At 38.9% G+C, this 14,790-nt stretch overlaps 1 protein-coding gene across 2 annotated transcripts in view; it reads left to right on the top strand.

Moving 5' to 3' along the window:
- Positions 1-14,790, top strand: part of LOC116038184 (BMP/retinoic acid-inducible neural-specific protein 3-like) — a 49,174-nt gene that overhangs the window by 18,645 nt on the left and 15,739 nt on the right. For both annotated transcript variants that reach the window (XM_031282401.2, XM_031282400.2), the window contains exons 3-4: positions 1,313-1,503; positions 3,725-3,909. In XM_031282401.2, the coding sequence (XP_031138261.1) occupies positions 1,313-1,503; positions 3,725-3,909 (376 nt within the window). The remainder of the gene's footprint in view (positions 1-1,312; positions 1,504-3,724; positions 3,910-14,790) is intronic.

The raw sequence follows: 14,790 nt of genomic DNA, 5'->3' as shown, positions 1-14,790 counted from the left end.
AGTCATGGATATTGCTCAGCTTACATTGAAGATGTTCATTCCTCTCTGTATTTAATTCTCAAAATGAAATTACAATATTTTTTTGTTTTGCTTTAGATTTGTCTTGGTGGGAGGTGGGAGTGGAGAAGGTGGTGAAGAAGATATTTTTTTCAAATATTCACTCTTCTTATTTATAATGGATTATTCTTTAAACAGACCTTCCCAGCACTTCATCTGAACAAGAAGTGTAGATGCAGAGTTTTTAGGAGAGATATGTTAATAAGAAGATATATGGTTTGTGTTGCAGCCACTCTCTGACATAACATGGTGTATTTTTACATGTAAATCTCACCTTTACAAAGCAAAAACACATTCAAAGGTAAATTCATGCAAGTGCATGTCCAATTTTATTTGTGTTAACCATTGACCCAACAGTGATTGAAAGGTCTACCATTTCCCTAGAACCATGTTTGGATAGAGCTAATCTATGCATCAAGCAGCAGCAATCAGTCTGCAATTGGTAGATAAAGGCAGCTGGCATGCTCCAAGCCCAGGCTGAGTATCAAACGACTTCAGTTGAAGCCTGTTACCAACAAAAGAGGCACTGAAAGCCTCCAATAGTGACACCAGATGAGAAAAGATTGCGCTGTTATTTAAAAACACAATGTTTTTCACTATAGTTCAAAGCAATTCTCTGAGCCGGAGGTAGAAACGCATGAGACCATTCATTAGTTTACTTTAAGTATACATATTTAGCATTTATAAGCATCTTACAAACTGCCATAACTTTACTCTGCAACACACTATAATGTAGTTTTACGCAGCTATAAGGACATGTGTATGGAGTTATTAATGTCTAGTATTTGTCAACAATTTACCTTCTCATGCCATTTCTCTCTCAGGCTCAGATAATAGTGAAAAACACTGTTTCTCCCCCGATTTAAAAAAAATAGGGCAATCTTTTTCCTCTCATGTCACGTTTTTGAGGCGCTGTGGTTGGACAGTTACCTGTTCATGTTCTAAAGAGTAGTACAAAAGATTGACTCAGAGGTTGTGCAGACATATTTTACGGCTCGCCAGGAAAAGATCCGAATAAGAGCCTCCATGTGAGGGGCAAGCTGTGTTTTGTCTACTTTAAAATCACAACAGTGGGTCAAATTTTCCTGATTTTCAAGAAGCAGAAAACAATAGAATTGGTGCATTTAGTCTATGAATCGTCCATATGTCTTGCTTCTGTTGGACCCTTGTCCTTTTCTCAAATGTGCCTGTATGTAGCATTCATGTGTTGTGTGTCCTTTGCTTACTCTTAGCATGTGTTTCTGTGACATTGCAGGGAGTTTGGCCGCTGGAAGGTGAACAGCGTGGCCCTGGAGAGACAAGAGAACAATGGCTTTCCTTTGCCGCTGGACCCAGAGTTCCTCCAGACGATTAGGCAGCTGGGAAGAAGGCCCAGTCTCAGCGCCATCACTGACAACATTATCAAGAAATACGGAACCCACTTCCTGCTGTCTGCAACACTGGGAGGTAAATAAAGTAGACAGGCTGTGATTGTCTTTGTTTTTATTGACCTACCTTAACACAAGGGGGAAAACCCAAGATTAACATGTGGCCCTATTCCAAACAGGAAACCTTCCAGGAACCTTTTTAAGGCTTGTGAAACTTTACTAGTATTTCAATTTGAGCAACAAGGGTCTAAATTCAGTAGTGAGTGAAACAAAATGTAATTTTACTGTATTTCATAATTGTTTTAAACACTCACTAGAACTTTACTACTTTGGAGGACTCTGAACTCCTTTTCAACAACCATTCATACATCACAGTCATGCAGCAGTAAATTACATAGAACTATGCGATGAGTCTGCATCAAAGAAAGCTGATGCTTTCCATTATTGCTCTAATTAACCCATTGTTTGTTCAGATGTGGTGGAAACCCTTAAATAGGAAAAGGTTAAGGGGACTTTTTTTTTCCTGTTCCGAATATATTCAACCATAGTGTCCTAAGTTGGTACCATGTCATCAACATCTTTCTCTGCTTGTCCGTCATTGTTGCTGTAGACCATCAGCTATCAAATGAAGGAGAATTGCCATACAAGAGTGATCTTTTAAAATGGTCAAAGATCTAGCAGTATTTGAAGCTCTAAAGCTTCTTGTGTGCTCAAACAACTAAATGTGTGACTAAATATTGTCTCAGCTGTGACTGCTGGATTGTTTTGTGGTTGTTTAAGCTCATATTGTCTGATTCAAAATGTACAATCTATGTTTGGAGTTGTTAAACAAAAAGAATCCCCAGTTTCCATAACAATGGATGTGAGTTAGCCAGAGTACTGTGCAGCAAAGCTCCCGTGGCTATCTGCTGCACCATCTCCTTCCAGCTCCTCTTCTGGCTCTTTTCATCTTGTGTCTCTTGTGCATAAACTCTCAAAGCCATGATGAATAACCAACAGTATTTAAAATATATTGAAAAGACAATCACGTTTGTGTGTTGCAAACAAAAAGAAAGAAGTACAGGAGCTAAAGCATGGCCTGATATTACCTACAGCTGAGACTACAGTTGAGTGGGAAGTGGGGCTCCCAGGAGGGCTCCAAACAGTTTCCTCTGTGAAAGGAAGTGAAAAAATATATCACATTAGTTATGACATTGATTTGTTTAAAAATATAGTTCAGACTTACAGTAGTATTTGAGAATTTTACTGTTTGTCTCACTTTCCCAGAGTCAGAAACTAATAAATGCCTGAGGACAGCCTTTTTATGTATTTGGTGTATTTTGAAGTTGTGTCAAACAGCAGTATTAGGCTATCTTGGCTCAATTGTTGAGTGTCTACGGGATCAAATAACATAGTCATGATGGGCTTTTCCCATCCCATAGGCATCCAGGAATTGAGCGAAACTAAGCAAGTAAACTAAGCTTTGTCTGAGAGAAGGCCCACAGTCAGAAAACTTTGAAAACCCCTGACCCAGTGGCAAGGAACATATAGGTTGTTTTTATCTAAGCAGTGTGCAAGTGTTTTAAAGGTGCTTTATGTAGCATATTTTAACGTTAATAATTCTTGAAATAAAATGTGATGATTTTTTTATAGAAGAAATGTGTCAAAATAAAGAAGCTTGTTGCAATGCAATTAAGACCATTATACCATATTATTTCTGTAACTTTATTTGTATTGGAAACACATTTTTTATTTTTTTTACGATTTCAGGACTTAATAAAGTACAAAGTGAGTTATTAAAATTGAGAGTTTTTTTTGACATTTTTGTGGAGACAAGCGCTAACCTTTATCTACACTGTATCCCCAGTGGAAATGTACATTGTTAGTTCTAAAGTCTTTCCAAATTAAAACCAAATTCCCCATGAAAGCTAATGCTGTTAGAAAAGGATTTTTCCATTGATCTTTCACTCTTTCCACCGTTTGTCAATACAGTGTGCTCTGAAAGCTTTGGCTCTGTTCGTATTAAAAGACTTGGTGTTTCATAAAGCATCTCAATTTGTGCACTATACTGTAGCCACAGACTTATCACAATAACACAACGTAGACCACAGTATAAAATGACCAGAGGCAGCTAAGTTTCTAATTAGCGTTCCACCTTTACCATGTTTATCTGCCTATGTGATGGTTTAATTAGCGCTGGCAGGTGTTAATGGGTTAATATTTATCATTACACCACTGAGAACAGTGTGTGTGCATGTTCACAGGGGATGAGTCATTAATGAACTGTGTGTATGTGTCTGTGTGTGTGTATGTATTCTCAGGGGAAGAGTCATTAATGATCTTTGTGGACAAGCGGAAGTTGAGTCGGACATCTGAAGTGAGTGAACCCAATGGCACAGCTGTGACTCTGGAAGCTCTGCACCAGCTGGCTGCCTCCTACTTTATTGACAGGGAGAGCACCCTGCACAAGCTGCACCACATCCAGATCGCTTCCACTGCCATCAAGGTAAAAGCTTGCTGCTCTGAGTCAAACAATAGCAATAAAAAAACCATCCCCTTCTCACTCCCAACTCGTAAAATAGTGACGCTTGGTCAGTGGCTCTCAGAAAAAAAATGTGCTTTTAAATGGAACGCACCGGGCATAGCAGCAGCTTGACCGCGGCGCTGTAAGATGACATAGTATTAAGAGCGGCAACGGTAGCAAGTAGTATGAAAGACCGAAAATCTTTGTAAGAAGGTTGGTTGGGGTGGTCGATGGGTTCAAACAACACAGGACTTTCAGCCAAGAGACCTTCATGTCACTAGAAAAAAAACTTACATTTTGTAACCCCACCCACGATCTTTTCCTAAACCTAATTGTCCCATTCTTGTGCTGCATGTCAGATAAATGTACATCCCGACCCAGAGCATCAAAAAGTATGACGCCAAAGGGCTACAGGTGAGGCCTGAGATCGTCAAATAGTGACGCCCAGACTCCCGCCCCAGAGCGTCAAAAAGTGGCGCCAAGAGTCCCTACCAAGTGCGTCTAAATATGAAGCTAAAGAAGACTTTTTGCATCAGTAACAAACGCAAAAGGCACCTGACCAAGCAACGCTTTTTGACGCGATGGCAGTAAAAAAGCAGGTACATATTTGCCAGAGCTTTAAATTTTCCCTATTGTTGGATTTTTTTTCATGGATGATTACAGCCATTACATGGCGACATTGTTCAGATTAGATAGTGTTTTAGTGGATAAACGTAATTGTTGTATTTTTCATAACATAGCAAGTGGTCTTGATTAGCTCACTCACTAAAGAATTAATGAAATTATAGCCAGTATAGAGCATTCAAATGGGAACTCTATCAGCAGGTTTAGCTCATATTAATGAAAAGAGCTATTATTGCCACCCAGGGTCTAGTTTTTTTCTGTCTCTCTGGATTTAGTCTCCAGATGTATTCAGCATACACCCTTTCAACCATTTTATTTTTACTGGCAAACATTACAAACATTGAGTTATAGAGTTACTGACCTACATGACATTGAGTTTATACAAATTATTATGGTGATAATAGAATATTATGGGCTCTTTACCATGAAATATTGACTCGTATTGTTTTACTGTGCATGCAAACCTGCTGCCCTAATGAATGTTACGAAATCCACTTAACGGCAGTTGGTTTGTAGTTTTAAAGCTTAGTTAATTGTTCTGAGAGAAGCTATTCACGCTTAGACAAGCCAAAGATTTATCGTATTTTCTTTTTTTTGTGGAGTACAGTAGGTGACAACATATTTTGTACAGTGAATACAAAACATAATTCTTGCTGTTTATGTGCTTGTTATGGTTTTGCTATAATAATGGTGTTTGTGCTCCCCGTTGGGTATAAGTGTTTGAACAAATTAAGAAAATCACACTCTACAGTGGACAGTACTTGCAAAGTACTTACCAATTACTGTATGCAGTTGGTGACCCATCAACAGGCCCTCAGTGGCCTACTGTGGCCTGCTTCATATGCAGAATAGCATAATGCTGCACATTATTAAAACATAATTTTAAGGACATAGAGCAGACCAAACCCTATATGGAATGATGAACTTCAGCTGCTGTTCTTACCATTTTTAATTAATGAACCCTTCGTAGTGAATGCACTTTTAAGACCTCACCTAATGTTCTAGCCAAAAACCCAGTGGCAGTAGTGACAGTTTCCTAGGTTACCTCCAGTTACTTCAGGAGCAGTACTCCTCCAAATAAATATTTACACAGTGCCATTAGGGAAAATGATCCAGAGAGTACGCCTTTGGTGAGGAGAGCTCTATTACTTAACAGATTTACTTCACATTAAAACTGCAAAATATGTCTTAAAACAGTGGTTCCAATTTTTTTTTTAAAGCAACCCCCCACTCTTTATGCTAAGCTAAGCTTACCAGGTGCATATTTACCATACAGACATGAGATGGTATCAAGCCTCTCATCTTACTCTCTGCAAGAAAGCGTATTGTCCTGTCACACTATTCCTGTTAGCTAAACATTTAATAAAGTATAAGTATCCTAAATGGCTAAATGTTAAAACACATGACATCATGCACTGATTATGTTTTTTTTTAATTTTTATTTACCTTTAGTTGCTTAAAGCACCCAATATATGTGTTGGCTACAAAGGGTTTTGTCTCAAGATGTTTCCTGAGCTTACTTGGTACCATTGATGAATTAAATATTTTTAGATAGTTGTTTTTGCTAAGAAGTCGTCCAAATTAAACGACAAAAAGTTTCATAAATCCAACCGAAAAACTGCTTGGTTAGGGTTGGGGAATTATCATGATTTGGGTTCAAATTACTTAATTAAGCCATTAAATCAGTGTTGACTGTCGATAGTAGACAAGGAACAATCACAATCAAAAATCAATCAATTTTTTTCACCTGAACATATACAGTATGTCGTTTGTGGGCATATCTTCCCTGCAGATGACACATTCTAGGGTGATACAACCATTATGCAAATGTGACTGTGACGAGCAAACCATCCCATGAACAAGACACTTTACAGTGACAAATCTTTCTGTTGCTTTCTCTTAAAGTTGCTGTTTTTGTTTCTGTGCACCTGGAAAACGTTCATGCCGGGAAATACGTTTTTTACTATGAGAATCGCCGAGCGTGAATGAGCTGTCGTTGCCAGTCTTAGATGCAGCATAATTGCTGTGTACTTATGAATTTAAATGAGATTTTAATGTGTATTGTTTTTCATTTTGATACTTTCTAAAATGTAATATAAAAATGTGAATGCCACCATGTTTTTTAATGTGTTGGAGCATTATTTAAAAGTAACAGTCACTTTGTAGGTTACTATCTTACAGCTGGCTTATTTGTTTGATGTATTAGGATTTTACTTGGACATTTGACATGCAGTTTTATTGCAACCAATGCTCTAACCGCAAAAGAGCTGCATGTGTGATAGAGACACATACTTAACTAAAAAAGATCTCTATAATGTCTGCGTTCTTAACACCAATCAATATACAGTCCCACTTTTGTGATCCCCTGCACTATTATGAAATAAAAGCTTTGATATGGAAAACAATTGATAATGTAAGGACTTGGTAGCCATAATGAGCCAAAAATGTAGCTGAAAAATGAAACTGAAAGTCAAACATTCATTTTAGTAAAATACCTATAATAGCCTATATAATTAATAGGGCTGGGATGATTAGATTCTTTCACAATACATGGGTGCAGATTCGATCTGTATCGCGGTTTTCATTTATTGCGATTCTAGAAGTATTGCGATTCAAAAGTATTGAGTATTGTGTAATTATTTAGCTGGTCGGCATTGTAAGCACTTTACAGTGCTTTAAATGTGACATTGAAGTAAACATGTACACTCAATGAGAGCGAGCAGTACGGTTTACTTCCCTCTTTGCTCTTTCATGTGTGCACAGGCTCGTTGGAGCAGCATGCTATGCATATCAAGATATGCTTATGATGTAAATATCACCTTGCATCTTCTACTGCTTAATACCTTCAGGGTGTGTTCATTCATCACTATGTCAGTTGTTATCAGGCAGAATGAATTGAATCGGCTGAGTTTGCTCTTCGCACCGCAGACTGAATTCTCTTTGCTTTCTGAGGAACGCGTTACCTCACATCGCTTTAATGTGTTTGCACTCACTTGTGGTAAAAAACAGATTAACGTCATGGAATGTATGTACCATCAGCAACCTGCAAACACACCCACATCTGAGACACTGTCTGCTTCTTCAGTCTTTTTGTGCTGTCTGCTGTGATTTCACAAGCCTCTGCAGTGGTAGTTTTGAGATTGGATGTACCACACCCAAACACATCTCACCTGACTAATAGATCCCCATGTATTGCTTTATTATGATTTTTCTTTAGATCTGTGGTGGGACCTGTTTTGTTTTTACTGTTGTGTCTTTTGGTAAAACCAGCAAGTCCTTCAACTCATAGGACCACATAGGTCATTTGTTTCTAGCTTCTAACACGATCCACATGAGCATTTCCTAAAATAGCACCCCCACTGGTGGCAGCAGATCAACACATGCTCATATCTAAACATAAGTAACCAGTTTGGTTATGTTTAGGCAAACAAAATGCTTGGTTAGGTTTAGGAAAAGAAAGTGGCTTGGTTTAAATTAAGTATGTTCGTAATTGTACTTACGTACATACAGTAAGTGGGTTAGGGTTAGGGTTGGGGTTTAATGTTATTGTTTAATATTTATTTTGCACTGGCCTCCGGTTCCAGGTGTGATGATGTAAGTAATAAAGACTGGAGCCGATATCAGGGTTGGTGGCGCCGATGGTAAGGTCTCACCTCCCACTCGGGGGATCCGGGTTCAATAGGAAAAGAAAGTTGTTTGGTTTAAAATAAGTATGTTCGTTTTACTTACGTATGGACATTAAGTGGTTTAGGGTTAGGGGTTAGGGTTAGGTAACTAAGTTAACTTACATACGTTAGGTAAAATAAGTCAATGTTGACATTTGTTTTCACACAGGACACAAACAGTGTCCTCCTGGTAAAAGTCCCATGTTTGTTTGACCCATCCACTCTGGCCTCCTCCCTACGTGGAATTTGAACACAGACTTTAAGTACAAACATATTTGTGATACGTCAAAAAAAAACAGGACATCCTTACATTAGAAAACTAGCATGTTTGGCACATGTTTGGCATTTTTTATTGGTGACTGAATTGATTATCAAAATCCTTTATTTATTTTGTTACTAGAATTATGATATTGTTATTAGCAGTAGTATTTGTTACCCAACGGTACCTACCAAAACAATCTTAATAAGATAAAGTGAGTATAGGTGTTACAGTTAGCAGGATTTCTACAAAGTGTTTTGTCCTCCACACGCTTGTGGGAAATTGCCTCCACCTCATTTGGTTAAATATTCAACTGGGTAACTTGATTTCATATCATACATGACATGTGAAAATACTAAGTAAAACTAGCTTCCCCTTCACACCCCTAGTAATTCTGTGATGATCTGTTATGCAAGCTCACAATTTTCTATTAATGTACATGCCTAGACTGTACATAGTAAATGATGCAGTCATCAGCAAGTAGGGAGCTCTAACACAGCGCTCCACTGGAAGAGCAGAAACATCAGGGTCTATACACCTTATTCTGTGTAGCTGCAGCTAAAGCGCTAAATTGCTTGCCTTTTTCTGAGCTGCAGCCCATTTTTCATTGACTCGGCCTTAGTGATGCCCTGCTATACAGTCCATCAGAGATAAAACTTTATATTCTCTAAAGTGAATTGGCAAGAGGACGTTGAGCTGATTTGGCAGCCGCCACTGAACCAAAGTGCTGCTAAAAACCACTGATTGAGATGAATAGAGAAAGAGCCCTCTAGGGTACGTTTGTTTGTAAGGCATTTTCAGGTGACTGATGTAAAATATTCAGAAAGTCAGCAGCCTTTAATTCCAAACATGGGTTTTTACCTCACCCCGATGAAGACGGATGCCAAAACAAAGTTGCCTTTAAGAAGAACACTGGCCCCTTGGTTTTAAGAGATAACATATTTTTTTTTAGAAATGCCTGGTCTTAAGGCCAGAAAGTGTAGCAGCACTGGAAAATAATCAAAGACGGGAAAAATGAGATGGGAGGGCGGAAAGAAAAGGTCTCTACTGTTACACAGTGTGATGAATCAGCCCCTCCATTTCAGTAATTTCCTTTGAGAGCCTCCATCATTTGTCAAACATTTTGTGGTATGAGTGTCATATGCGACTGAACAGAAGAGATGAGACGAGTACAGACAGCCCTCATTCAGCCGGCCTTTCAGCCCAGTATCGAGGTGCAGCAGTTACACAGGAAATGCTGCATCAATCAACGCTCTTACCATTGATTTGCAGTCCAGGCTTCTCTGTATTGGAGATTCATTAAACCAAAGTTAGGAGGAGAATATCATTAACGGGGAGGAAAAGTGTTGAGGAATGTTTGACCCAATTTGCCGCACGAGCCTTGATTGTTCAGTCAGTCGTGCGACGTTACGCTTCATTTGTTGCCGTCGAAGAGAAGCAATTCAGAGGCAAGCTTCAGAAATCAGATAATGTCTGCTGAGGAACGGTTGCAGAGAACACGGCTCCATGAGTTTGGGGGCAGTTTCGATGGCAGGATAAAAAAACAACAAAAGAAAACAACAAAAAAACAAAGCGCTCCGTTATCACAAGAGTTAATGAATAATTCATTGCGGGCAGATTTTTTTTAGCATCTTCATTATTCAGAAAGGAACATCACTGTCCTTCTTTTTTGTCTTTTCGCCTTGTCTTCAACCACTTCAACCTTTGAGATCCATCTCTTCCCTTATATGTGAAGGGTTAAGAAGCTCAGATAATTGTATGGGATAAATAGATGGCTTTAGTCTCATATTTGACTTCCGATGTCAAAGAAGTTCACTTCTTCCAGCTGTTTGTCTTTAATCTGCCGCTGGTTTAAAGAAGTGAAGCCTGAACAGCACAAATAAATACACAGAATCACATTTGCTCTCTTGGCCCTTTTAAAGTGACTGGTAGCTTCCCTTAGAGAGTCTTAGTGAACATAACAACACATACAGTATTAAATTCCACTTTCTTCTACCAAAGGTTCCCCTCTGCTCCCCTGTGGCTTCGAGGGGCTTTTTTCTTCTTCTTACAAACACACAATAATCTCATTTTGATGCTATTTCCTTCCCCTTTTTCTTGCTTAAAGTTTATGAGCTTATCCCTCACTGGTTGACATTAAATTGTAAGCCAGTGCAACAAAGTGGTCTTAAAACATGCATTGAAATCCTCAAAGACTGAATAAACAGCCGGAAACGTATCTCAGATGCTAATGGGGATTTGCACATCTACTATGCAGTGGTGATTATGCCAACGATTCTTGAAAGGTGCGGGGTATGAGGCGAATTTGAAATGACTGATGATTTTCATGAAACATTAATGCTATCCCGTACTTTTTTCCCCAGCAAGCAGAAAGTGCAGCCATTTAAAGCCCATTGTTGCTCACTCTGACAACACAAGCTCACTAAGTGACATTTTATGCTGTTTTTTGTGGAATTATTCATATGAGGGATTTGCAGCATTGATGAATCTTCATCAGCAAAACGCTCCCACCTAACTGGTCTTCTAATAATATTAAAGTCTTGCATTTTTAAATAATGGATGTGCCTCAGAGCCATGTGTATCAGTGGACCATGTTAACAGGCTAAGTGCTGCTTCGCCCTGCTGAGGCCCCACACCAATAACACAGAGGCTATCTTCTTTTACATACTGTGCAAGATCTGATTTAGATAATACAGGTATTTTAATTGCCAACTTATCATCATTTCCGTTCATCATGTTCATTTTATTCAATTTATCAGCTTTAAAAGTTCAGTTCTGGCTTCTCAATAAAATCAGATAGTATATAGTGAAGACTCCCTGCTTATTCAAGTTTGATAGAAAGAATGATAATACATTTAATTAGTTTGATATATTAAACATTTCATATTAATTAATGAACATTTGTTTTATGTGTATTATTGTTTATATAATCCTGCTTCCTTTCTTTGTTTGCTATGTCATATACTTGCTTTTTGCAACAACACGCATACTGGCTCTGGCTCTCACCTGCTCCAAGTTGAAACGACACGCCCTGAGCCACCGCGCTGGGCCGCTGTGTTGTCTGGGAGTGGAACTATGTCAACTTTCCAAGCAGCAGTGTTTCCCTGAACAGTGCGTCTGGCAGCAGCCACAGCTACATTTTCACAGACGGAGTGTAATATGAAGCTAAAAAGGATGCCTTCAGGGCTCACTTGGGAATGTTTGCGTGCTGCTTGAATATACAGACTGGTGACAAATTAAAGGCAAAACCTGAATAAATGAGTGGAGAAACATAAAAAATGTAGATGCTTACAGGGCATGAGAGAGCTATGTGAATGGTTTGATGAAAATACATTTGCACTTACCAGATCTCACCTCAGTTGAGTACTTATGGATATTTTAGATGCATGTGTTAGACAGCCCTCTCGACCACCATCATTAAAAGACTAAATACTGTAAGAGGAAAAGAATAGTATTCATCCCCTCTAACAGAGTTCCAGACTCAGACAAGGAGCACTTAAGCTGTTACAACAGCTTGCGGTGATCAACCACCTTAATAAAGTCCCTTTCACACATGCACTGCACACCTGATTATCTAGACATCCCGGTGGAGCTGTATGTGAGAACGCAAATGTCCATTTCAGTCGGATTGGACATGAAACTAACCCAACTCCCCAGTACAAAGATCTCTGTGTAATCTCGGATTGAGCCCATGTGTGAATAGAGCCACTCATTGGAGAATTCACATCGAGCAAGTGGGTGTGGTGATGTTTCTATCATTACGGTTAGGGTTAGTGTTGGGTTGTAACCCTATCCCTAAGGGACCAGTGTTTTTTTTTTTTTAGATGTCTTTATTTAAAAGGGACAACGCACATTAATCAACATGAGTACAGAGTCCAACCTGTAAATGTGCCAGATTTAGCCATACAGGCTAATTTTCATCTGCAGTCCCTAGCAGGTTGATGGTTTAAAACATATCCAAATCCAAACCACAAATGTTTTTCTAAGACTCCTTTTGGTGCCAAAACTTAACTGTCACATCACCGTTTCACATGAACCTTTTGTGACCGGTCACCTTAATTTCGTAAGATATAACAGTTGCATAGATTTTTGTATGATATCATACACACAGGGTTTCACCCAGGAGCCCATGTGTGAATAGAGCCAGTCATTGGAGAATTTACAGCGAGCAAGTAGGTGTGTTGATGTTTCTGTCATGAGGCCCTAAGGGACCAGTGTTTTAACCCAAACAACAACCCTTTTTCTAATCTTAAATACTCATTTTGGTGCCAAAACGTAACTGTCACATCGCCGTTTCACATGAACCTTTTGTGTCTGGTCGCCTTATAACAATTGAATAGGTTATGATAGGATATCATACACACAGACACACACGCAAAACTGGAAGAAAGCAAACATCATAGGGTGAAGAAGAAGGGTCATTTACACACACAAAAACAGCAAAGAAAATGTCTTTAAAGACAACAAGATTTGGGAACTTCCTCGGTAAGGGCCGACGTTCAAATCGTCAAGCAACAACAAGAGACTCGGTTGTTTATGGCCAAATTATGGACCTGCTATGACCGCGCTGTAATCCTCATCATGTCCTGCCTTCTGCATGCTCTACCCAGTTGAGCCCCTTGCCTAAACCAAACTGAGGTGAGAATGTGTCTGACACGGAGAATATCCTGCTGTGTGCTACTTTTTTGAAAGGGAAACTCCGGATAATGTCCAAACCTTTGTATTGATTTTTCCAGTAATTTGTCACCAATGTGTAGTTGACTTGCTCCCCATTACCTCCCCTTTTTCAGAGCTGTGGTGTAATACTGTATAGGCCTATATATGCAGGGTGTGAAGCTTAGCATTGATCTGATGGTAACTGAGCTTTTATCACTTGGCAGCTTAAAAGCTTGCTCGTTCAAGGATTCTGTGCACAACAGTGATTGGGAGAAGACAGACAGATACAGCACAGGAGGAAAATGGCTTTAGCTTAATGGGAAACTGAAATGGCTTTAGCTTATGTTAATTTCTGAACATTGATCATTTGCTTTATTAGAAACAAGTCCCGGTTTTGCTGCTTTTACCACCATGGTCGCTCCAACATTGAACATCAATATGATCACTCATGATTTTGATTTGGCAGATTGTGATAAAAAAACACACTCCTATTACTATGGTGATATTAATCTGCAGCCATATCAGTCAGCCCTAAATACATTTAACAAAGGTAAAGATTTTAGGACTCTAGAGGTTATACAAGATCTATTTTTGATGATGAATAAATTCTGAAGGAGCATTTGAACAGTGAGGAGACATTAAAAGGCAAGCCTAGAGGGCAAAGTGAAATGCATAGTGATAAAATAAACAAGTCACGTCCACAGCATGTGTAAGCATAGCAAACTGCTTATTCTAGAAAAGCCTTTAAGTGCAATTAAATGTTCCATTAAATGCAGCTGTTAGTTATTCCAACACAGTCAGCACAATTATCTTGTAGTCAATTATGGTACATTAATAACCCCCCCCCTCCCTCTAACTGATCCATGTCATTTGCATATCAAAATTTTGTTTTCTTGTTTTTAGCACTTAAAAAACCTCATGGGGTCTTGAATGTAGGGACATATTTTTCTTTTTGGGGTCGATTTCTAAAAGAGAAGGCTGACTGTGCTCACATGCTCTGCTCCACTGGGTTCTTTTTGCAGATGGTCTCATTGCTATGCATAGAAAAAGACATCTTTAGATTTGCATTTGGTAAATTTTCCCCTTTAAGTTGGACATCTGTCTGTGTTAGAAATCAATCTGCGGATCCCTAGGGAGGCTGCTCGGATTTTAATTAATTGTGTCTTAATAATAAAAAAGAAGAATGTAAGCCAGTTACTCTCCCACACAGCTATGTCCTGTCCTGCCTAAAATTATATTGTTGTATTTGAAAGACAACTTCTAAGGGATTGTAAATTGAAAAAAACAGTAGCTGTACTGCATTTTGTAGGAGACAGAAAGAGACAGGGTGTAAAAAGTACATACAGAGCTCCCAGCTTTGATTCATCCTCAGGTCTCTGTGTATTCAGTTTCCTCATTGACCTTGTAGTTGTCAAAAGTAGATGTAAAAAAAAAAGACAACTTTTCTACCCACAGCTGGCTGGATATCACGGTTGCTGTCATTAATTTAGCAAGGAGATGTTATTACTTTTATTTGACCTTTGGGAAAATATTAAAAGAAAACGCCGTCATGGTGTTTTGCAATAATTTGCAAGTCATGATGGAAGAAGATGGATTTCCCTTTAGGTTGGCAGTTTATCTTTGCTGCCTATGGAGCCTGGATTTACAAGCGTGCTCCAA

This window comes from Sander lucioperca, chromosome 11 (assembly GCF_008315115.2).
Source record: "Sander lucioperca isolate FBNREF2018 chromosome 11, SLUC_FBN_1.2, whole genome shotgun sequence".
NCBI lineage: Eukaryota > Metazoa > Chordata > Actinopteri > Perciformes > Percidae > Sander > Sander lucioperca.
This window is presented reverse-complemented; position numbering and strand designations above follow the sequence as displayed.